Below are 23,326 nucleotides of genomic sequence, written 5' to 3'. Positions count from 1 at the left end.
TTGGGCCTTCACCTGCTTATACCACTATGACGTTAACCCGGCCCAAGCAGGCCGGTTTACGCCCAGTGGTAATATCCCCAACATTAGGCCCCAGATTGATTTGAACTGGTTCATGTCAATCCTTCACACCATCTTGCGTCTTGGATGTCTTCTGTTAATTGGCAAATCTTCATGTCGTCATCATGTTTGATTGCTGTAAACCGGCATGACGTCATCAGATTTGGCTACTATAAACCGGCATGACGTCATTGTGAAATTCATAACGCCCTCTTAATGACAGCTCCTGGATTCGCGCGTTTGACCTAGCTCAGTTGCCTTATAAATAAGACCGAAGGGTCATTTGTTTTCTCCTCTCCTTCGTCCCTTCTTATTCTTCTTCCTCACGTTGCCGGCTTTGGAGCTCCGCTACCACCGTCGACCTCTGCCTCGTCTCAGGCCGCTGCATCAACCTGCATGTACCAGAGTGTCGCGGCGTCTTTCCGCATCCTCTCCGTTCCTGGTAAGTTCTCTCTCCCACTTAACCTAGATCTGTTCCTAGGGTTTCATGTTCTTGCTATGTTCATCGCGCTTGCATAGCTGCTCTCTGATCTTGAACGCATTTGTGAACTCTTACTGTGTTCAGTAGCAATCCCTTTAGCATCCGCTTACCATTTCTCATCCAAGCTCATTCCCGCATCTATCCGCTCAATGGTTCACTTCTGTTTCCGTCTTAGTCTTCAAAATATTTCCTGTTTTTATGAGCTTGTTGTAGATCCGTGGCTGTAATATAATTTTGTGAAACTTGTTTCTGCATAACTAGTTATCCATAGTTTCGATTACTTCTGATGCTTAGGCCAGGCGGTTTAACTTCACCATAGAGAAAAAATTGCTAGACCGATATATATGTCATTAGTCCCCTGGTTGTTCCGCCAGAATCCATCTGATGCTACGTTGTAGAAAACCAGTTTATGGGTACTGCCTCCGGTTTACCGTAATTAGATCAACACCGTTTTATCCGGCATGTTCTTGAACCGGATCATTTATTTCTTGTAGATCTTGTCATGGCCAAACAAGTGTACGAGTGCAACTGGGTTCCCTCCCGTGTCACAGAATCACAGCTGAACAATCTAGTCCTGATTGGCGCTTTGGATAGCAAAGACACGATTCATTGGAGGGGTCCTGGAGATGAATGTCCTCCTACACCCCAGGAAGGAGAGGTCGTGGTCTTCACAGATCATATGGCCCGGGGCTTCAAACCGCCCGGCTCCAAATTTTATCGGGATGTGTTAGCCAACTTTCAACTCCGTCCACAGGACATCGGCCCCAACTCTGTCACCAATCTATGTCATTTTCAAGTGCTTTCTGAGGCATACCTTCAAGAGGAACCTTCCGTCGAGTTATTTAGAGATCTCTTTCATCTGAACCGCCGTACTGAATTCACTGACGGCCCTAATACCGAACTGGGCGGTATGGCCATTCAGAAGAGGAAAGAAATTACCTACCCTCACGTCAAACTCCATACGCACCCCAAAGAATGGAACATAACTTGGTTTTATTGCAAGGATACATCTCCTGACAACGAAAATCCCTTGCCTGGCTTCCGTCCAGAACGGCTCAGCAACACTCATCCTTTTCCACAGAGGCTAAGTGCCAAGGAGAGAATTAAATATGCTCCTCAACTGTCCAAGCTCCGGGCCTTCATGGCCAATGGTTTAACAGGAATAGACCTTGCACGCTGCTGGATATCATGGAGCATTTTACCTCTAAGCCGGCGCCCAAATTTGATGTGTGAGTACACTGATAGTGTCGATGACCCACTCCGACATACTAAAATCCAACTCCCTGAGGACGAAGTCACAGAATCTGTGAAAAAGATGTTGAATGAACCGGAGCACCTCTGTGCTCAAACCGGGCTGCTTCCTTACTGCTCCACCAACAAACCGCCTGCGGTAATATTTCAATTGCTCTATTGTTGAACCGGTTTACTATTTTATATGTTCAATGTTTTAATTGCTGCTGATCCAGGGTGATAATCCGTTCTGGAGTAAGAAACTTCCTCAAGACAAAACGGAGAAGGCAGGACGGCCAACCCGGCCCAAGACCAAGGTTGTCAAGAAACCAGCTCATAAGAGAAAAACCACCGCTTCATCTGACCCAGCCATTGATGATGATGTGGGTAATCCGGATCTTGAGGTAGAACTTGATTCACTTGGCTTACTTTTTACACGCCTTATTGATGATGATGTTTGTCAGGATGACGCTGAAGCCAGCAATGCGGTTTTCGTTGAGGTAACCATTCTCTCTTCTGATTCAGAAATCTTGCCTTTGCCAAAATTTCGCCGGGCAAACCGGAAAGTTAAATTTTCTCATCCTCTTGCTTATCTGGATTCCCAATTTCTTATGAAGACCCAGCAACATGAAGCTCGCCGCACAACCCGGCACAGTGGCCAGGTAGTTACCTCCGCCGGTTTACCAAACAGTCCGGTTCGAAAACGCCGCTCCGAGGTCTCCGACCTTTTTATTGATTTAAATCGTAAAGCGGGTTTCTTCTGTCAACCTCTTAATCCATCCGACTCCGATTATCAGGTCACTTCTCATTCCTCATCTGGTGAATCGTCAGCCACCCAGCTACCACCTTTGAAAACAGTTGCTGGGTAAGTTAAACCGAATATATGCTTCCAGTATGCTGCGCAATGGTTTACACTTTTCCTTAATTTTTATCTTTTCTTCCAGGGCTAAACCGAAACCAAGCAAGAAGGCCCGCCTGGATAAAGCGGCTGAAGAAAATATAGCCCCAGAACATGACCAAGCGCCGGATCGTGAAATGTTTACTTCTGAAGATATCCCCAATGATCGTCCTCTGCAAGACAACATTATCCCTGAAGAAGGTCTTACTAATACTCCAGCGTCTGCTGATCCGCCTGCCAGTTCTGTCCAGATTGAGAAATCCCACACTCCTGCTGACAAAACGGCCGCACCAACCCAAACCGGCGAGTCAAAAGATGACGATGTTGTGATTACTGGTGTAGGCCGCTCTGAACCCGGGAATCCTGCCACCCTTACCAGGCATACCATGAAAGAGGATTCTTCCCCTTTGAATAAAGGAAAATGGGATGTTGAATTAGAAACATATGCCGCTCTGAATGCTCAAGATCTTCACTCTGGCTATTTGAACCGGCTTTATACTAGCCGTGACTGTGAAGCTGGCCTGGTCAAAATGATGAGGGATAAATTTGAGGTAAATTCCTTCTTTCTTTTCTGCCCTTGCATTCATCCCGGTAGCCCCCAAGGGTCGGTTTGTGACCTTGGTCAAACCGGGACTTGATCCTGAATATATAATTATTGAAATCCATCGGTATAACCCTCGAGGGCCGGTTTAGCATAAACAAACCGGGGCTAAAGAATAAAAGCTGTCCTTAGAACATAACTTGATCAAATAGCCATTAGCCCCCAAGTGCCAAGTTGAATACTTGTATTTAGCTCGGGACTTTGTAATCGAACAATAAAATCTGAAGGTACATTAGCCCCCAAGTATCAGGCATATAACTTTGTTATGTGGTTGATACTTCAATTTCTTGGCTCGCCTGTGCAAAGTTTTAAAATGCCATCTGTATGCAGGCTGAAATTAAAATCAAGGAGGACCGGATTGCCGATTTGCAGGAGGCCCTGAAGACCCAGCAAGCTAAAACAGATAAGGCCAAGCAAGAATTAACCAGCGCTTTGAGCACTGCTGAACGGCTGAAACAAAATTTCAAGAAAGAGCGAGCTGACTGGGCCACTGAGAAGGCCGGTTTAACCAAAAGAGCAGAAAATGCTGAAGCGGCCCTTAAACCGGTGGTAGATGAACTGACGGCCGTACAGCGGCAAATACACTCCATGACTGCTGCAATCTTTGGTAAACTCCTTGTAACTTCTGTGATAAATTTGAATCTGCTGTATCGTAAGTCCGGTTTGAGACCATTCCAATCCTTTTGTAGGTACACGTATTGGGCACTTAGGAAATGATGTGAGGAAGAAACTGAAAGCTGCCTACACCTTGGTAGAACAATTGTACACTGGAGCCCAACGGATCATCAGCACAGCTTCTCACAACAACCCGGCGCCCTCCTTAATCCAGGACATTCTTAGCAAGTTGTCAATGCTTCCAGCCCGGATTGAGGAGCTGAAAAAATCCGCTGCCCGAACCGGAGCCATCAATGCCTTAATCCAGGCAAAGGCATGGGTGCCCGACTTTGATCCTGTGGAAGCAGCTCAAGGCTATCCCAGTCTGAAAGAAGATGGCTCGGAGTTCGACGAAGAAGATTTAAGGGCTATAAACCGTGCAGTGCACCCTCTGGCTTGCCAGCTAGCTGAAGAGGCAGATTTGACGCATTATCAAGCGCAGTACAATAATCAAAACAAGCGAGTGCCTGCCCCAACTGTTGAAGCGGAGAATCTGATTCCTCCAATCCGTAAGCACACTTACGCCCCTGATATTGAACCGTCTTCCCTGATCCATGAAGAAGTTGTTTTCCAAGCTTTAATGGGAATCGACTGGACCACTGTTGATTTCTAGCCAATGGGTAGAGACGAGGAAGCTGAAGCGGCGGAGGACGAGGAGCAAGCTTGAACCGGAAGCCGGTTTGAAATGCTATTTGAAACATCCTTCTACAAAAACAATGATTTTGTTTGGGCACCCTGCTGCCTTGTAATAGGATAGTTAAAACTTCTGCCTGGGATATGCCTTCGTGCATAAGTACTAAAGCTTTTTCTTGAAAAACTTTAATTCATATTTCCTGCAATCAGAAAAAGTTTGAACTTCGGTAGCGGTTATACCGCAGCCGGATTATGATCGTGATATGTGTATCAGAAATATAAAAAACACATGATACATAAATACCTTCCATGCTTGGGTATAAAGCTGGCTTATCCAAGCCTGAAGCGGTGGTTTTATAAACCATTACCGTCAAAAAGGGAGAAAGTAGCCCCCGTACAAACCGTGCTGACTTAATACAAACCCCCTGGTTATTCCATGATGTTAACAGGGAAAAAGGTAAACCGGAAAACTCCTCCGGATTAGAACGGGGATCAAAAATCATTGGCTGAACCGGAAAAAATATACTTGTTGACATAAAGAAATCCAACAAAAGCAAAAAACGAACAAACCATGAAAACAAGATGGAAACGAAAGTAACGATAAAAACCATTCGCAAAAATATGCTATATTAAGCTGTTCAGATGGCATTACCATGGTCGGACAAGATCAAGGCCCCCAATAGGGGTGACAATGATTCAAGCCAGCCAGGTCCCCAAATGACTCGTGGCATATATGCCAAACCAAGAGGCGTAGCAATGGCTCGGGCCCGACCATGCTCCCAAGTGATTTTGTGGCCTTAGGCCGACCAAGAGGCATTACTGGTTCAAACTTGACCCAGTCCCCAAATGATCTGGTGGCTGTCGCCTATCAAAGGGTATTCGTTGGTTCGGACACGACCAAAGCCCCCAGTGATATAAAAACAAATGTCAAGGGGTAAACTGGAGGCCGCTTTAGACAGAACCACTCCGTGTAACCTCGCATGATGAGAAAGACAGAGACCCCGCTTTAGCTGAGGCTCCGGTTTGATATATCAAAGATAATATATACATTGTCATGATATGTACATAGGTAGAGCCAATGGCTCAAGTATAGTAAGGCCGAAGACGAGCTATATTCCACGGTCTGTTGGTCTCCTCTTCTGATGTACGTGAGTCTTGATGCTCTCGAATATCAATCAGATAATACGACCCATTGTGCAGATTCTTGCTGACTACGAAAGGTCCCTCCCAAGGTGGGGATAACTTGTGCATATCCGTTTGATCTTGGATAAATCAAAGCACCAAATCTCCTTCTTGAAAAGTTCTGGTTCTAACCCGGCGACTGTGATAGCGACGAAGATCTTGCTGGTAAATTGCCGAACAGGCAGCCGCTATATCACGCTCTTCGTCCAATAGGTCCAAAGCATCTTGTCGTGCTGTCTCATTGTCTGCCTCAACATAAGCTGCCACACGAGGCGAATCGTGCCGGATGTCACTAGGGAGAACTGCCTCTGCTCCATAGACCATGAAAAACGGCGTGTATCCTGTGGACCGGTTTGGCGTAGTATTGATACTCCATAATACAGATGGCAACTCTTCAACCCAACATCCTGGTGTTCTTTGCAATGGGACCAAAAGCCGAGGTTTGATGCCTCGCAAGATTTCCTGATTAGCTCGTTCTGCCTGTCCATTGGACTGGGGGTGTGCTACTGACGACACATCAAGTCGGATGTGCTCACGTTCACAGAACTCCTTCATAGCACCCTTGGATAAATTGGTACCATTATCAGTAATGATACTGTGTGGAAAACCAAACCGGAAAATCACCTTTTTGATGAACTGTACCGCTGTTGCTGCATCACACTTGCTGACAAGCTCTGCTTCAACCCACTTGGTAAATTTATCAACTGCCACCAAAAGGTGAGTTTTCTTATCCTTGGATCTTTTAAAAGGTCCAACCATGTCTAGCCCCCATGTTGCAAACGGCCATGTTATTGGGATCATCCTCAACTCCTGAGCCGGCACATGAGCACGCCTTGAAAATTTCTAACATCCATCACACCGTTTAACCAAGTCCTCCGCGTCAGCATGAGCTGTCAACCAGTAGAACCCATGACGAAACGCCTTTGCAACCAGAGACTTTGAACCGGCGTGGTGCCCACAATCCCCTTCATGGATTTCTCTTAAGATTTCACAGCCTTCTTCAGGAGAAACACAACGTTGAAACGCCCCTGATACGCTACAATGATGTAATTCACCATTGACAATCGTCATAGACTTGGATCGCCGGACTATCTGCTTGGCCAGAATCTCATCCTCTGGCAACTCCCCCCTTGTCATGTACACAAGATAAGGAACTGTCCAATCCGGAATAACACGCAGGGCTGCCACCAATTGGGACTCCGGATCAGGAATGGCCAAATCCGCTTCACCTGGGAGCTTGACTGACGGATTGTGAAACACATCCAAAAAGACGTTAGGCGGAACCGGTTTACGCTGAGAGCCCAACCGGCTTAAAGCATCCGCCGCTTCATTCTTCCGACGGTCCACATGATCCACTTGATAACCCTTGAAACAACCTGCAATATTATCCACTTCCCGACGATATGCAGCCATGAGCGGGTCTTTAGAATCCCAAGTGCCAGACACCTGTTGAGCCACTAGGTCCGAGTCACCAAAACACTTGACCCGGCTCAAATTCATCTCTTTATCCATCCGCAGACCATGGAGCAAGGCTTCATACTCAGCTGCATTATTAGTACAAGGGAACATTAAGCGGAGAACATAACAAAACTTATCACCTCGCGGGGAAGTTAATACGACTCCAGCCCCCGAGCCTTCCAATTGCCTGGATCTGTCAAAATGAATAGTCCAATATGTGTGATCCGGCCTCTCCTCTGGTGCCTGTAATTCCGTCCAATCATTGATGAAATTAACAAGTGCTTGAGACTTCACGGCCGTTTGAGGCACGTACTTCAGACCGTGCGGCCCCAGCTCTATAGACCACTTGGCAATCCGGCCAGTCGCCTCCCGATTCTGTATAATATCACCCAAGGGAGCTGAACTGACCACTGTGATGGGGTGCCCTTGAAAATACTGCTTCAATTTCCGACTGGCCATAAAAACACCATAGACCAGCTTCTGCCAATGCGGATACCTTTGCTTGGACTCAATCAGCACCTCACTGATATAATAAACCGGCCGCTGAACCGGATATTCCTTGCCTGCCTCTTTGCGCTCCACCACAATAGCCACACTAACTGCCCGAGCATTAGCCGCTACGTATAATAATAGTGGCTCCTTGTCGACCGGAGCTGCAAGAACAGGCGAATTGGCTAACTGCCACTTCAAATCCTCAAATGCCTCGTCAGCAGCTGTATTCTAGACGAAATTGTCTGTCTTCCTCAGCAGTTGGTACAAAGGGATAGCCTTCTCCCCGAGGCGGCTGATAAACCGGCTCAGCGCAGCGATTCGGCCCGCCAAACGCTGAACATCATTGATACACTCCGGTTTAGCTAGAGATGTAATAGCCGTAATCTTCTCCGGATTAGCCTCAATTCCTCTGTTAGACACCAAGAAACCCAGTAACTTGCCTGCTGGAACACCGAAAACACACTTGGCCGGATTAAGCATCATCCTGTAAGCTCGCAAGTTGTCAAAGGTCTCCTTCAAATCATCCACCAGTGTCTCCTTCTGCCTTGATTTTACTACAATATCATCTACATATGCGTGCACATTGCGGCCGATCTGCTCATGCAGGCAATTCTGTACACACCGTTGATAGGTGGCTTGGGCACTCTTGAGCCCGAAGGGCATAGATACATAACAGAAGGCTCCAAAGGGAGTGATGAATGCTGTTTTCTCCTGGTCCTTAACCGCCATCTTGATCTGATGATATCCAGAGTATGCATCCAAAAAACTTAAACGCTCACAACCCGCCGTGGCATCAATGATCTGATCAATACGGGGGAGGGCAAAAGGATCTGCCGGACAGGCTTTGTTAAGATCTGTATAATCCACACACATACGCCAAGTGCCGTTTTTCTTAAGAACCAGCACCGGATTAGCAAGCCACTCTGGATGGAACACCTCAATAATAAAACCAGCTGCTAAAAGCCTGGCCACTTCCTCTCCAATGGCTTTGCGTCTTTCTTCGTTAAACCGGCGGAGGAACTGTCTCACCGGTTTATACTTAGGATCCACATTAAGAGTGTGCTCAGCGAGTTCCCTCGGTACACCTGGCATGTCAGACGGCTTCCATGCAAAAATGTCCCGATTCTCACGGATGAACTCGATGAGCGCGCTTTCCTATTTAGGATCCAGGTTGGCACTGATAGTGAACTGCTTGGATGAATCGCCGGGCACGAAGTCAACAAGCTTGGTCTCAGCTGCCGATTTGAACTTCAGATCTGAATCATGCTCTGTAGTTGGCTTCTTTAAAGGGGTCATATCCGCCGGATCGACATTGTCCTTATAATACTTCAACTCTTCAGTGGCACAGACCGACTCTGCGTAAGCCGCATCACCCTCTTCACATTCCAAAGCGATCCTACGGTTCCCGTGAACCGTTATCGTCCCCTTGTAACCCGGCATCTTGAGCTGTAAGTAGATATAACAAGGCCGCGCCATGAATTTGGCATAAGCCGGTCGCCCAAACAAGGCGTGATACGGGCTTTGGATCTTCACCACTTCGAAGCTCAATTTTTCCGACCGGGAGTCGTGCTCATCTCCAAAAGTCACATCTAGAGCTATTTTACCAACAGGATATGCAAATTTGCCTGGCACAACACCATGGAATACCGTATTTGATGGTCTGAGATCCTTGTCAGTCAGTCCCATGCGCCTGAATGTCTCATAATATAGTATGTTAATACTGCTTCCTCCATCCATGAGTACCTTGGTGAATTTATAACCCCCCACCTGAGGGTCCACCACTAATGCTAACTGACCCGGATTATCAACCCGGGGCGGGTGATCTTCTCTGCTCCACACGATGGGCTGCTCTGACCAGCGTAAGTAGCGCGGTAAGGCCGGTTCAACAGAATTCACCGCTCGTTGGTGGAGTTTTCGGTCACGTTTATCCAAGCCTGTTGTGAAGACATGGTATTGCCCATTGCTCAACTGCTTCGGCTGGCTCTGATAGCCCGACTGCTGCTGCTGCTACTGGCTCTAATAGCCTGACTGCTGCTGTTGCTGCTGGCCGTTCTGATTATTCTGGTAGTTGTGACCGCCCTGATTACGTCCTGAACCGGAAACCCCATCGTGATCCGGCCCACTGAAACCGGATCCTGAACTGCCACCTGATCCGTGATCATACCGAAAAGCATTAGAGTTCTTGAACTCCTGCATGATGTAGCAATCTTTCCAAAGATGGCTAGCCGGTGCCTCCTTCGTCCCGTGTTTTGGGCAAGGCTGATTCAACAAATAGTTCAAACGGCTTGCACTAGGATTGGGAGCCCCGTTATGATTTGCCGCTTTACCTCTGCGCCGCTGCCCCCTATCCTGTGCGTTAGTGTTAGCCACAAAGTCCACACTGCCGTCCGCCTTGCGCTTGCCTCCGTTTCCATGACCCACTAGTTTATTCTGCTGCTGTTTGGAGTTGCTATCCTTCTTTCCCTTCCCTGCTTCATTATCATTAAGCTCGGGATCCTTGGTACTGTCCGAATCGGCATACTTCACTAGGGCAGCCATGAGGGTTCCCATGTCATTACAAAGTCGCTTCATGCGTCCCAGTTTCAATTTTAGAGGCTCAAACCGGCAGTTGCCTTCCAGAGTTAGGACCGCAGAGTCAGCATTAATCCTGTCAAACGAGTGCAAAATTTCCGAAACGCGACGCACCCAATGGGTCGTTGATTCTCCTTCTTCCTGAACACAAGCCGCCAGGTCTACTATAGACTTGGGCTACTTACATGTATCCTTGAAATTCTGTATAAACCGGCTCCGCAACTGGGCCCAAGAACTGATAGAATTGGGCGGTAGGCTCTTTAACCAAGTACGAGCCGTGCCCTTGAGCATCATTGTGAAATATTTGGCACATGCAGCCTCATCCACATCCAGCATTTCCATGGCCATCTCATAACTCTCTATCCACGCTTCAGGGGGTAAATCAGCGGTATAATTCGGCACCTTGCGTGGGCCCTTGAAATCTTTAGGCAGGCGCACACTACGTAAAGCAGGGATCAAGCAAGGCACTCCCAGAGCGGATGTGATCCCTGGTCCGGCAAAGGCGGCAGAACGAACCGGTATAAGTTGGCCCGCATCATCCTGTGCTGCTAACTCGGCCTCCCTTTGCGCCCGGGCCCAGTTCACCGCATCCCGAGCATCGACAATACCACCCGCCGGGTCATCACCACGGGCCGCTTCACGGCCGTGCGCATTGCTTGATATGGCCGGTTCATCTATGCGCCTGCTGTAACTCTGGCTCGGACGGGGCGTAGAATGAATCCGATCACGGCTGTATGAGTATGCCTCCTGCTGCATCAGCGCGGTCCGGAGAAGCTCTTTAACCCGGCGTGTTTCTACTGCTTGCGGAGAATCCCCTTCGACTGGGATGGCCTCTAACCGTGCTGCGGCCGCAACAAGGTTGTCCATAGGATTCAAATAATGACCCGGGGGCGTCTGCACCGGTGGAGGCATCGCAGTATTTTGTTGAGGGGGCTCCATCAGGCGAGGTTGGACCGTCGCTCCTGGTCCTGGCGCCTCAATCCGGTTTGTCTCCTGGTACCGCGGTGGATTACTGGGTCCAGCTCCCGGAGTGTGAAAGAGATTTCGGGGGTCAAACCCTAACGGCAGGCGTGATCGGTGCTTTTGCTTTAAAACCTCCTGTGATGCATTCTGGTCAAGCATGAGTTTATAAGCCTGTGCGTCCAAAGCGGCCCGCTCTGCAGCCATCCGATCTTTTTCTGCTGCCAGATCCGCTTTGGCTTGCACGATCTGCTCTCTCACCTTCGCGATTTCTGCATTATGAGCATCTTGATCCTCCGGGTCATCCTCTGCCATAAGCGCGGCCAGTGCGTCAAACAGATCAGATAGAACCTGAACCGGCGGGCGTACAAGGCCTCCTGCCCCTGCTGCCGCTGCCGCTGCGGATCCGGAGAGCATTGCTGCGGCAGTCGAAGAATAATTCGCCGCCTGGGTGCCAGCCATGAATATTCCAACCCGGTTAATCTGGCCTGGGGGGTCCGGAATACTGTCGCCATCGGAACAACCCCTAACCTGATCGTCTTGCATCCGGTATAGCGACTCGGTCTCTCCGGTCGAGGACTCGTCGCCTGAATAGACGACGGTCTCGCTATCGTGCTCTGATTCGTCCTCGCGCTCTCCTCCGTAGATGACTCCAACGAAGGCACGCTTCATGGCCGGTTTAACCTGAGTAAAGCTCGCACGCTGAGCCGTCTCGACGGGGTCGGTGTAGATGTCCGGCTCAGGCCCAGGCTCACCGATCTTGCCGATGAAGACGTGTACGCTGCCAAAGGGGACCCGGTAACCATACTCAATTGAATCGGCCTCAGGACCCCATCCTGCATCATCGATGTAGATCCTGCCCCGACGACTCTTGGTCATCCGGCCCACAACATAGCCTTCGAGTCCTTTGAGCTTGCCCTCCAAGATCATCAAACCATCGTGCGATAGCCCCACGGTGGGCGCCAACTGTTGTGGATTTGTCACGGCAGATGTCCTAGCGAAAGGACTTAGTCGTGGAGCCATCGCTACGAGTTTACTTGAAGGGGTTAAAGCGGACACAAAGACACGTGGGGTTTATACTAGTTCGGCCCCTTCGATGAAGGTAAAAGCCTACGTCTAGTTGTGATGGAATTGATGTGGTCTCGATGGCTAGGGAGCAAACAAGCTTCGCCTAGGCTCGAGTTGTCTTTTTCTCTCTTGAACCGCCGCCGGGCCGTCCCCTTATATACACGGGTGACGCCCGTCGGTCCATAGAGTCCTAGCCGGTTCATATTCGTATCCCGGTCGGTATCTCTCTATTCCTAACTTACAATACAAGTTATACATCAGGTCGGTTTTACAGCTACAGATTATAAACCGACTATAGGCCTTGGGCCTTCACCTGCTTATACCACTATGACGTTAACCCGGCCCAAGCAGGACGGTTTATGCCCAGTGGTAATATCCCCAACAGCGGGCCTCGATGATTCGAAGTGAGTTCCACAATGTTGATCAAAACTTGTTGCTAGAAAAACGGATATTGCTTTTGGATCTAGGGAGTATATGCTTCTGCACGTCAAAAATGTATTTTGCCAAGGTCATTTTTATTTTTGAAAAAAATAGATGTGTTCATTGTTACACACAAATGTTACCTGTAAATTTTTAAGGGAAAAACTTAAGCATGTTGATGTATGCAAAAAAATAAAAGTCAAACAACAAATGTTACTTTCAAATGGTACACTTAATTTTGTTTTTTTTCACCGATGAAGCACTGATGTCCACTTTGCATGAAGTTGGCAAGCGCCCTTGTTACACTAACATAAACATCCACAGAAAAACAGAATTTTTAAATTTTATTTCTTATTTGTTTCTAATTTACTATTTACCATGGAGCATGTGTTCCCTAGAGCCAAAACTCCGCGTCCCTAGGAAAAGGGCTAAGAATTGGAAAGAGAGGTGCCAAGGAAAAAACCTATAATTGGTCGGGTGCTAAACACCGGAGAGAGAGAGAGAGAGGTGCTAAGGAAAAAAAACTATAATTGGTCCTAATACCAGGTTGAGAGAGAGAGAGAGTTGACCACAAGTGGGCCCAAGCTAGTCCAATTTGTGAGAGAAAGTTAAATAGGGAAATACAATATTCTAACATGTGGGTCAAAAATTTGGTGTCAAGAAAAAGCTAACATTGGAGTTGGTTCGGTTTCCTTAGGGCCACTCCAAAAGCAATCACCTAATAGGCCCATCAAATGTTCGTGGACACATTTAGACATGTCTGCGAATAGCCGGGTCATCCAACCATATTTATCAAAATGCCCCCCTTGTCCAATGGAGAGGGAAGTAGGGGTGGGCATAAAAACCGAAAACCGAACCGATACCAAAACCGAAGTGCCACAATTAAATTCGGTTTTTACGTTTAATAACCGAATTTAAATCGCTCAGTTCGGTATTAAACCGATAACTGAACAAAAAACCGAAGTGCAGAGTTCTCTACTTCCTGACTCTGTGTACGAGGCTCCCTCCGTACGCTTCCGTCCCGCCCGTAGCGCCAAAACACTGGCGGCCGCGTGCGCACGTCCAGGCCACAACCACACATCTTACGAAGGCCCATGCATGCTCTTTGTCCCACGTTCTGACTACTACTTCTACTTTTCTTGATCTACTAGGCCCACCACTAACTGCAAGGCCCAACGCAAAAACTAGTACTTCTGTTAGACGGGGGAGTGTGCAACATTTGTTTAGTCCCACATCGCTTGCGAATACTCAACGGGCAAGGCGCTGGGTGATATAAGTCCGTGAGGTGCTTACTACTAAGACTAGAAGCGCTTGCTGCTGCGTAGTATAAGCAGTGTTCGGTAATAAACCGAAAACTGAACCAAAGTCTCAGTTAACCGAAAAACCGGTTTGCAATTTTAGCTTGCTATTTTCGGTTTCTAGTTTCCAAAACCGAATTTAAAAATAAACCGAACAGTACAAACCGAATTTTCGGTTTCTACCGAATGCCCACCCCTAGAGGGAAGAGAGAAGTGAGGAAAGGAAAAAAAGTGAATTTATTGTGGGGCTCGTGGACGTCTGGACTTCCCTAATTCCCCCATGGTTAGAAATAGTTTGTGGGATTTCAAACATCCGAACTAGTCCGTGGACATTTGGTGACCACCGTTGGATGGCAAAAGATATTTGGACTATCCAATCCAAACAATTTAGTGACTGCCCGTTGGAGTTGCCCTGAGAACTGACTATATTGATGATGTTCTAAGCATGGACTATGTTGGTCAAACCTTGGTGCTAAGAAACCTTACCATTGATTTCAGTTAGTGCTAAACATTGAAGGAGGTGCTAAGCTAAAAAAGGACGTTGATATCCACCACATGTATGGTATAATAGGCATTCGCCCACACACCGTGTGTGACATGAGCAGGAGCAGTTCATACGGGCTATGTGTGGGCGAATAGTAGAATTGCCCACACGTGTGGGCGTAGCTACTTGGTGCCACACGTCCAACAAGTACTACTCATCCTCACCCCGCGCGTGTGGCACGAAGTAAATATGCCCACATGTCCTGACGCAGCTACATTAGGTACCCGCGGGATGACGATTTAGTTGCCATCCGGGATGACAGATGTAGTTATCCGGGATGGCAAATATGGTTGTAAAAGCATGGCAACTCTCTCTGTTTTGATTAACTATAATTGCCATGTCTAATTTATGGTAGTTGCCGCATGTAATCAAACCATAGTTGTCGTGTGTGATTAACTACTTGCCACATGTGGTCAAACAATAGCTTTCATGTGTGTTTACCTAGTTGCCACGTGTGGTTAATCACAGTTGTCATGTATGTTTATCTGATTGCCACGTACGCGCAACTGCAGTTGCCGTCTAGCAAACGATTCATAATTGTCATGTGTGTTGCCTAGTTGCCATGTATGCGCAACTGCAGTTGCCATCCAAACAACATACAATTGTCGTGTGGGCGAAAAGTAGTTTGCCCATACGCCCGTGGACTAGGTGGTGGCTGTGTGGGCAGAAACTAGTTCGCGCACACAGCGCAGCTGGCAACCGCATGCTGTGGGGCGTGTGAACGACCTCTTCAACGCCTACACACCGGCCTTGTCCTACGTGACACGTGAAAACTGCATCGGTGTGACAAGATTCGTGCAAACTTAACTGGACGATGATCCAGGCGTGTGGGCGAGTTATAATATTGCCACACGTGTGGGCGTTAGTGTTTTCGAAAAAAAACTAGAACTGATACTAGAACCGGGTTCTGAGAAAGATCTGACCACAAGTATGCGCCGACTGTACCCACTTGGGCACCAGGTTATAAAAAAATTAACACTAGAGTAGATTCAATTTTCTTAAACCGAGTTTAGTAAATTTCTTTTTTTTAAGAAAAGGAGGATGATCCCAGCCTCTGCATCTGGGAGATGCATGTGGTCATTTTATTGATTATTCTCGAGGACCTTACAAAGTAGTACAACGATATGCCTGAATCCGCCATCTTGGCAACATCTGCCGCTACTTCAATTCATATGATGAAGGGTGCAAACTGGGCCAAATACCCAGACCTCTCACCTAAGCCTAACATCTAATGCCGGAGGCCCCGACGGAGCCACATACCGGGTCCAGGTCACAAACCGGTCTGACGCACTCACATGTGTCGTCGCCGTCATCTTCCACTGGTCCATCTTCAGAGCAGATTGAGGTGCCATCCTTGGCAGGTACCTCCGCCATTGACGCCACCATGACGCCAAACAACGACCTCCACCTACGCGAGTCCATCTTCAAGCAACAGACGCAGATCCAAGCTAGGATAGGGCCGCACCACCGCCGTCGCCCACCACCCACAAGTGCCACCCAGCTCCAAGGTTCCCAAAGCGGCGCCTTCAAGAAGGGAACGGCGCCGTGAGCGCCGTCGCCGCCCAACAAAGTTCGGGCTTTCGCCCAGGAGACCTAGGGGAAGGAGAAGTGAGGGGATCAGTCCATACCGACGCCTCCAAGGAGGGGAACGACGCCCTCAAGCGTCGCCGTCGACGCGGTCGGCCATGGCCGACCAGGGATTTCGCCCGAACTAGATCCCCGTCACCAGCAGCGCCTCTTGTACAGAACCGGCGACCCAAGGAAGCACGGCCCGACGAGGATGGCCCGCACGCCGAACAGGGGAGGAGGGGAGGCACCAGATCGCGCACACCAGCCACCGCAGAAACCGCCGCCGACCGCCAACGACCACCGGATCCCACCGCCCGCACGGCCGGGACGCCAGATCCACCGCCCGCACGACTGCTAGCCGGTCGTGCCTTGCCAATGGAGCCGCCGCTTCAGATCAGGAGTTCCCCATGCAGAGGCAGGGCAACCGAGGCCCCGCCGCCACCATCCTTGGCGACCCGGGCGCCCGGCGGCTGCCTCAGACGGCGGCGAGGAAGGGAAGAGGAGGAGGGGCGGCTAGGGGGGAGGAGGAGGAGGGGTGGCAGGGTTGGGAGGGAGGAGGGTTGGGTTAGTAAATTTCGTAGAACCGAAAGTGCCTTTCTGCTACTGAGCTCATTTGAGCTCGGTGAACAGTAAAATCAAAAAAAAATCGAAAAAAATTCAAAAAATTCTAATTTTTTTTGGGAGAAACATTGACAAAAGTTCTAAGTGCCTGCAAAAATTCATCATGAAATCACATTCCTGTAAGGCGTGGCAAAAAAACAAATTCAGTGCTCCAAAATGTTGTTGAAAGTAGCTTTTTCAGAGTACTGATTTTGTTTTTTTTTGCCACGCCTTCTAGAAATGTGATTTCATGATGAATTTTTGCAGGCACTTAAAACTTTTGTCAATGTTTCTCCAAAAAAAATTGGATTTTTTTTATTTTTTTATTTAGTTTTGATTTTACTGTTCACCCAGGCTCATTTGAGCTCGGGTGCAGAAACTCCGCGTCCTCGTAGAACCGACTACACTGTTCATGCCAGCTACGGACCTTGGGCGCCAGGTACACACGTGCTACCCACTACACAAGGCACCAGTTCTTGTTAACCAGGAGATGTGCCGCTTTTATACCCAGGGCACTGTAAGCAATCAATGGTAAAACGTTTTGCACCGAGTAGATCAGCAAACAAAGAGTAAGAAATCGGTGTTTTTACATGTCTGCAGCCATTCACCTCGTGCATTTCAAATTCAAACAGTTTTGCACGGCCCCAATTTCATTTACACAGGGATTCCCAGAGCACGCGGAGGTCCACATTGCCGCCGGAAACAATGATCCCTATCTTGCTGCTCTCATGCCAAACGGGGCTTTGCTTGAACTCGTCGGAGAGGGCAGCGGCAAGGCCAATGGCTCCGCTAGGCTCCACAGCCACCTTCAGCGTCTCGTAGCACATCTTCATGGCGTCGACAATGGCATTGTCATCCACGACGATGACATCGTCCACCAAGTCACGCACCACCGGCCTAGAACATAAAATTAAATATAAAACATGCCTCATAGTTCTATCCATTAGCAAACATTTTTATCACAACGGAATAAGTCGCATTAACATCACAGATCATTCCAGGGCGTTCGCATCAAGATAAATTTTGGCAAAATAAACTATTCAGCTAGCATTGACATTCTCGTGAAAATTCAAAAACTAAAGGTCAGCGTTTTGGTATGATTCCAGGTTAGTAATGCACGTGCAGAAAATGATGGAAACATACTCAATGTATATTTGCCTTACCATGTCAAGTCACCGTGAAACGCTCGTAGTCCATCAGCAATGGTGTTGGTTGCAGGCAGTTTGATGATCCTTCCAGCAGCCTTGGACTGGGCTGAATCATCAGCTCCCTTTGGCTCTGCTGCCAGAATACGTATTGAAGGGTTTATGGCCTTTGCAGCCAGTGCCACACCAGAAATTAAACCACCACCTGTATTTTAGCCAAAAATATTTCCCAAGTGTCAAATTATAAAAGATTTCCACGCAAAGAAAATACGTTAGGGAGAAGCTAAGAGAGTACAGACCACTAATTGGAACAATTATTGTGTCGATTTCAGGGACTTGCTCCAAAAGTTCAAGGCACACTGTTCCCTGACCACTGAAAAACATTCAAGTAAAATTCCTATATCTCATGGGAAATTCAAGGGGAAATGAAAACTCGAGTTACTCTATGCACTAAGAGCAAACACAACGCGTGGAAGAAACTTCAGAGATATTGATTATATGCTGGATAAAACACATCGTTTTTTTTTTGGTGTGTGGAAATATTGGGTCGATGATATTCATTCAGTCCAAAATGGTCCTATATAAAATAATTAAAAATTCGGAAGGTTCTGTTTATGGATGAAACTAATTAAGATTCATGAAATCCTAAAATTTAGATAATGATATTGCTAATATGATTCCAGGGTTAGTATGTAGTCATTCCATTTACTCCTTGTGATCATTCCCTGGAAGAATAGTTCATCAGTCTTGAGTAAGCAAGTTATCGAATTTTTACATACTTTTAATTTCAAATTCCAGCTAATTTTCACATCTAAAGAGTAGTCTAGTCACTAGGACTACTTCAGGACTACCGAACTACAAAACGTTACCAGAAGTGATGTATATGGTACCTTCGATTTTTTTTTTATCATCTACCTTAGGGAAAATGTCAGGACTCTATAGGGAGCATTTCTAGTTTTGGGGAAATGAGGATGTTTGTCATGTTATACGGAACAATTAAACAATAAAAGCTTCGGATGGCAAAAGACTACCTGATAGTATACTTATCATTGAATGGATGAATAAGAATAGCACCAGTCTCATCCTGGACTTTTTTAGCTGTAGATTCTCTTGATTCCATGGTGACATCGCTCCAGATAACCTGACCACCATAACGCTTAACATTCTCAACCTTACATGCTGGCGCGTTTTTGGGTATGACAATGTAAGCAGGTATGCCACGCAACTTTGCAGCCAGTGCCACAGCAGCAGCATGATTTCCACTGAGAAGAAACCATATCATCAGTATCTTAATTTTCTTCTGAATGTTAGGAACAGTCACCACAAAACACTGAAGCTAGCATCAACCTGCTATGCGTCACAACGCCCTTTGCCGCCTGGTTGTCATCGAGGGCAAATATTGAATTGGATGCCCCTCGGATCTTGAAAGCCCCTCTACACAGCACAATGCAAACATATGTCCACAACAATTAGCACCATGTACTGCAAAGCATCGAATAGGTAAATAGCACACGGAGGCAGTAACTCTCACGCCTTCTGGAAGCATTCACACTTGAAGAACAACTGCTTCCCTGCTATGGCATCAATAGAAGTTGATGACAGGATGGGTGTCTTGTGCACGTATGGTGCGATGCGGGCCTGCGCCTCCCTGATGGAATTGATATCCGCGGCGTAACCCTGACCTTCTGCGCTTTGGCCATCATCATCTCTGCTTCCCATCAGGCCTAACAAGTATCAACAACATCAATCATGTACCTTGTCCTAGTTCAGTCATACACTGATGCTGATACACACCAGTTCAGTGCTCCAATATATTGCAGTATGTAGATCATCCCATCAGAATGAACTTCATACAATATAAAAACGTACATAACTACATAAATTAAAATAAAAGTGGCTCTAGTTTAGTGATTCACGGCTCACATTTCTTGGTCGTACTCGCGGCTGAAGGGGGAAAAGAAGAAATGAAAAAAATAAATAGAGAACCATATCTACTACTAGTCTGCTAATTTAACTTACTATTCAAGGAAACCATCTACTAGGAAGACACCAGCAGTCATATAACTAGCGAACTGATTGATTCAAGCAAGCTGGTTGGTACAGTCAAGCAAGATTCGGCAGTAGAATTTACCGCAGAAAGCAAGAGGAACCACGGAACTGAAAGAAGGTTCGGACGAGGAGATGCAGGAATCTGGCGCGGGGAGGGATCTGATGGAGGAGGCGGGCAGAATCTCGTAGACCTTGCAAGTGAGATGGGCGGAGATTTGAAGGCGGAATCTGCCGAAGTGGAAAAGGCAGGAATCCTTCCAAGAGCAAAATCCAGAGAGCAGCTAACTTTTGTGGGCTAAAGGCACCCTTGCGTGCAATCTTTGTGGGCTGAGAGCGCCAAGGGCCACTTTTGTGGGCTAGAGGCGTGTCCAGCCACCACCATTTATCGTGCTAGGCGTTGGTTTTATTTTTCTGTACATGTTTTCAGGTTTTATATGGGCTTTATTCTGGATGTTTTGGTTTTTCGGATTACGTCTGGTTTATCTTAGATTTTGAAGAAAAAAATACACGAAAAAAATTATTTTTGCACAAAAAAAATGTGCTTTCATGAGAAGCATATATTTGCTTTTCGTGGAGACACAGATTTGCTTCCACAAGAACCACAGTTGTGCTTGTCGGAAAGGGAAAAAATCATGATTATTTTGTGTAATTTTTTTCTTCAACGAGAAGCACAGATTTTGCTTCCGGGAGAAGCACAATTATGCTTATCAAAAAGGGTATTATCACGAGAAGCACTGATTTGCTTCTTGTGGAGGCACAGATTTATTTTCGGGGGAAATGGCTTTCACGAAAAGCACATATTTGCTTCTCGTAAAGGTACAAATTTGCTTCCGCGCTACTTTAGAAAGGAAAAAAGAATCATGTTTTTGCGTGTTTTTTTGTGCTTCCACAAGAAGCACAGATTTGCATCCCGTGGAGGCACTGATATGTGCTTCTCTCAAAGGGAATAAAAGTAGGAAAAAATCATGCTTCCAGCTCTGGGTTTTTTCTTCAGGTTTTTTCATGAAAAAAAGTTTATTGAAACTAATTAACATGAGATTTAATTTTGAAGATCTCGACACAAGAAATCCAACAGTGAAAATGGTTCGGTATTTGAACATGATTCAAGAGATAAATGTTTTGAAAAACAAATGAATCTACCAAAAAAACAAAAACTCTCATGAGGCGGCCCAACATAAGCCGAGCATCATTTCTAACTTGTGAAATGTGGTGCCTTAATGGGCTCGTTTGAGTAAGGTTGTTCATCATGCTTCTCAGTCGAGGCATCCAAATCACAAACCGTTTTCATCATTGGATTTTTCGCATAGAGATCAACTAGATCTCACGCTAATAGTTTTCGATAAAAAAATCATAATCACAAATCGTTTTCACCGTTGGATTTCTCACGTCGAGATCAACCAGATCTCACGTTAGTTTTTGATGAAAACATCATAACACCCCCCTCCCCGGGTAAAAGCGAGAGCCGAAAAAAGGAAACTAGAAAAAAAAATGAAAAATGAGAAAGTGGTTCCCCAAAAAAATGTTTTCACTGTTGGATTTTGGGAAGCACAGTTCAAGACTACAAGAAAGCCAAGGAAAAACGAAAAAGTGCCCCCCCCTCCCACATACAGTAAACTCACATAAAACCTGAAAACACATGTAGAAAAAAAATTGAATGGTGCATTCAGCGCGAGGACCAAGAAAGTGACCTTTACGGGAGCCCTCCAAGAGTATCCCTTAATTAGTTGCTCTCATTATTGTTAGACTAGATAATTACTTGTGTGTTATAAATGTGATTATGTAAATAAATGTTTATAAAATTATGCCCGTGATTTACCTACCTAAGTAAAAATCGCTTGTTTTGTAAGAACATATTGGTTTATGATGACCCACAAGTATAGGCGATCTATCATAGTCCTTTCGATAAGTAAGAGTGTCGAACCTAACAAGGAGCAGACGGAAATGATAAGCAGTTTTCAGTAAGGTATTCTCTGCAAGCACTGAAATTATTGGTAACAAGTAGTTTTGTGATAAAATAATTTGTAACGGGCAACAAGTAATAAAAGTAAATAAGGTGTAGCAAGATGGCACAATCCTTTTTGTAGCAAAGTACAAGCCTCGACAAACTCTTATATAAAGGAAAGCGTTCCTGATGACACATGTGAATTATCGTCAAGCAAGTTTTCATCACGTTCATATGATTTGCGTTCGGTACTTTGATAATTTGATATGTGGGTGGACCGGTGCTTGGGTACTGTCCTTCCTTGGACAAGCACCCCACTCATGATTAACCCCTATTGCAAGCTGCTACCTCTTGAGCACTGCGTTGGTTTTCCTCGAAGAGGAAGGGATGATGAAGCAAAGTAGCATAAGTATTTCCCTCCGTTTTTGAGAACCAAGGTATCAATTCAGTAGGAGGCTACGCGTGAGTCTCTCGTACCTGCACAAAACAAACAAATCCTCGCAACCAACGCGAATAGAGGTTGTCAATTCCTACACGGCCACTTACGAGAGTGAGATCTGATAGATATGATAATATAATATTTTTGGTATTTTTGTGATAAAGATGCAAAGTAAAATAAAGGCAAAGTAAAAAAGCAAAGGAAATAACTAAGTAGTAAGAGATTAATATGATGAAGATAGACCCGGGGGCCATAGGTTTCACTAATGGCTTCTCTCGGGAGCATAGGTATTCTACGGTGAGTGAACAAATTACTGTTGAGCATTTGACAGAATTGAGCATAGTTATGAGAATATCTAGGTATGATCATGTATATAGGCATCACGCCCGAGACAAGTAGACTGACTCCTGCCTGCATCTACTACTATTACTCCACTCATCGACCGCTATCCAGCATGCATCTAGAGTATTAAGTTAAACACAGAGTAACGCCTTAAGCAAGATGACATGATGTAGAGGGATAAACTCATGCAATATGATGAAAACCCCATCTTGTTATCCTTGATGGCAACAATCCAATATGTGCCTTGCTGTCCCTACTGTCACTGGGAAAGGACACCGCAAGATTGAACCCAAAGCCAAGCACTTCTCCCATTGCAAGAAAGATCGATCTAGTAGGCCAAACCAAACTGATAATTCGAAGAGACTTGCAAAGATAACCAATCATACATAAAAGAATTCAGAGAAGATTCAAATATTGTTCATAGATAGACTTGATCATAAGCCCACAATTCATCGGTCTCAACAAACACACCGCAAAAAGAAGATTACATCGAATAGTTCTCTACAAGAGAGGGGGAGAACATTGTATTGAGATCTAAAAAGAGAGAAGAAGCCATCTAGCTAATAACTATGGACCCGTAGATCTGAGGTAAACTACTCACACTTTATCGGAGGGGCTATGGTGTTGATGTAGAAGCCCTCCGCGATCGATGCCCCCTCCGGCGGAGCTCCGGAACAGGCCCCAAGATGGGAT

General features: G+C 46.4%; 1 protein-coding gene across 1 annotated transcript; it reads right to left on the bottom strand.

The window, feature by feature from the left end:
* Positions 1–17,241: 17,241 nt before the first annotated feature.
* Positions 17,242–20,017, bottom strand: LOC123190110 (serine racemase; the record flags this gene model as incomplete). Its single annotated transcript, XM_044602691.1, is given in 7 exon segments — positions 17,242–17,613; positions 17,880–18,066; positions 18,161–18,234; positions 18,893–19,123; positions 19,209–19,295; positions 19,393–19,585; positions 19,993–20,017. Coding segments are annotated over 6 exon segments (1,014 nt in total). The 3' UTR covers positions 17,242–17,366.
* Between the last annotated feature and the right edge of the window lie 3,309 nt (positions 20,018–23,326).

This window comes from Triticum aestivum, chromosome 2A, assembly GCF_018294505.1.
Source record: "Triticum aestivum cultivar Chinese Spring chromosome 2A, IWGSC CS RefSeq v2.1, whole genome shotgun sequence".
Classification (NCBI taxonomy): domain Eukaryota; kingdom Viridiplantae; phylum Streptophyta; class Magnoliopsida; order Poales; family Poaceae; genus Triticum; species Triticum aestivum.
Note: the sequence above shows the minus strand (reverse complement) of the source record. Positions and strands in the feature narration are given on the sequence as shown.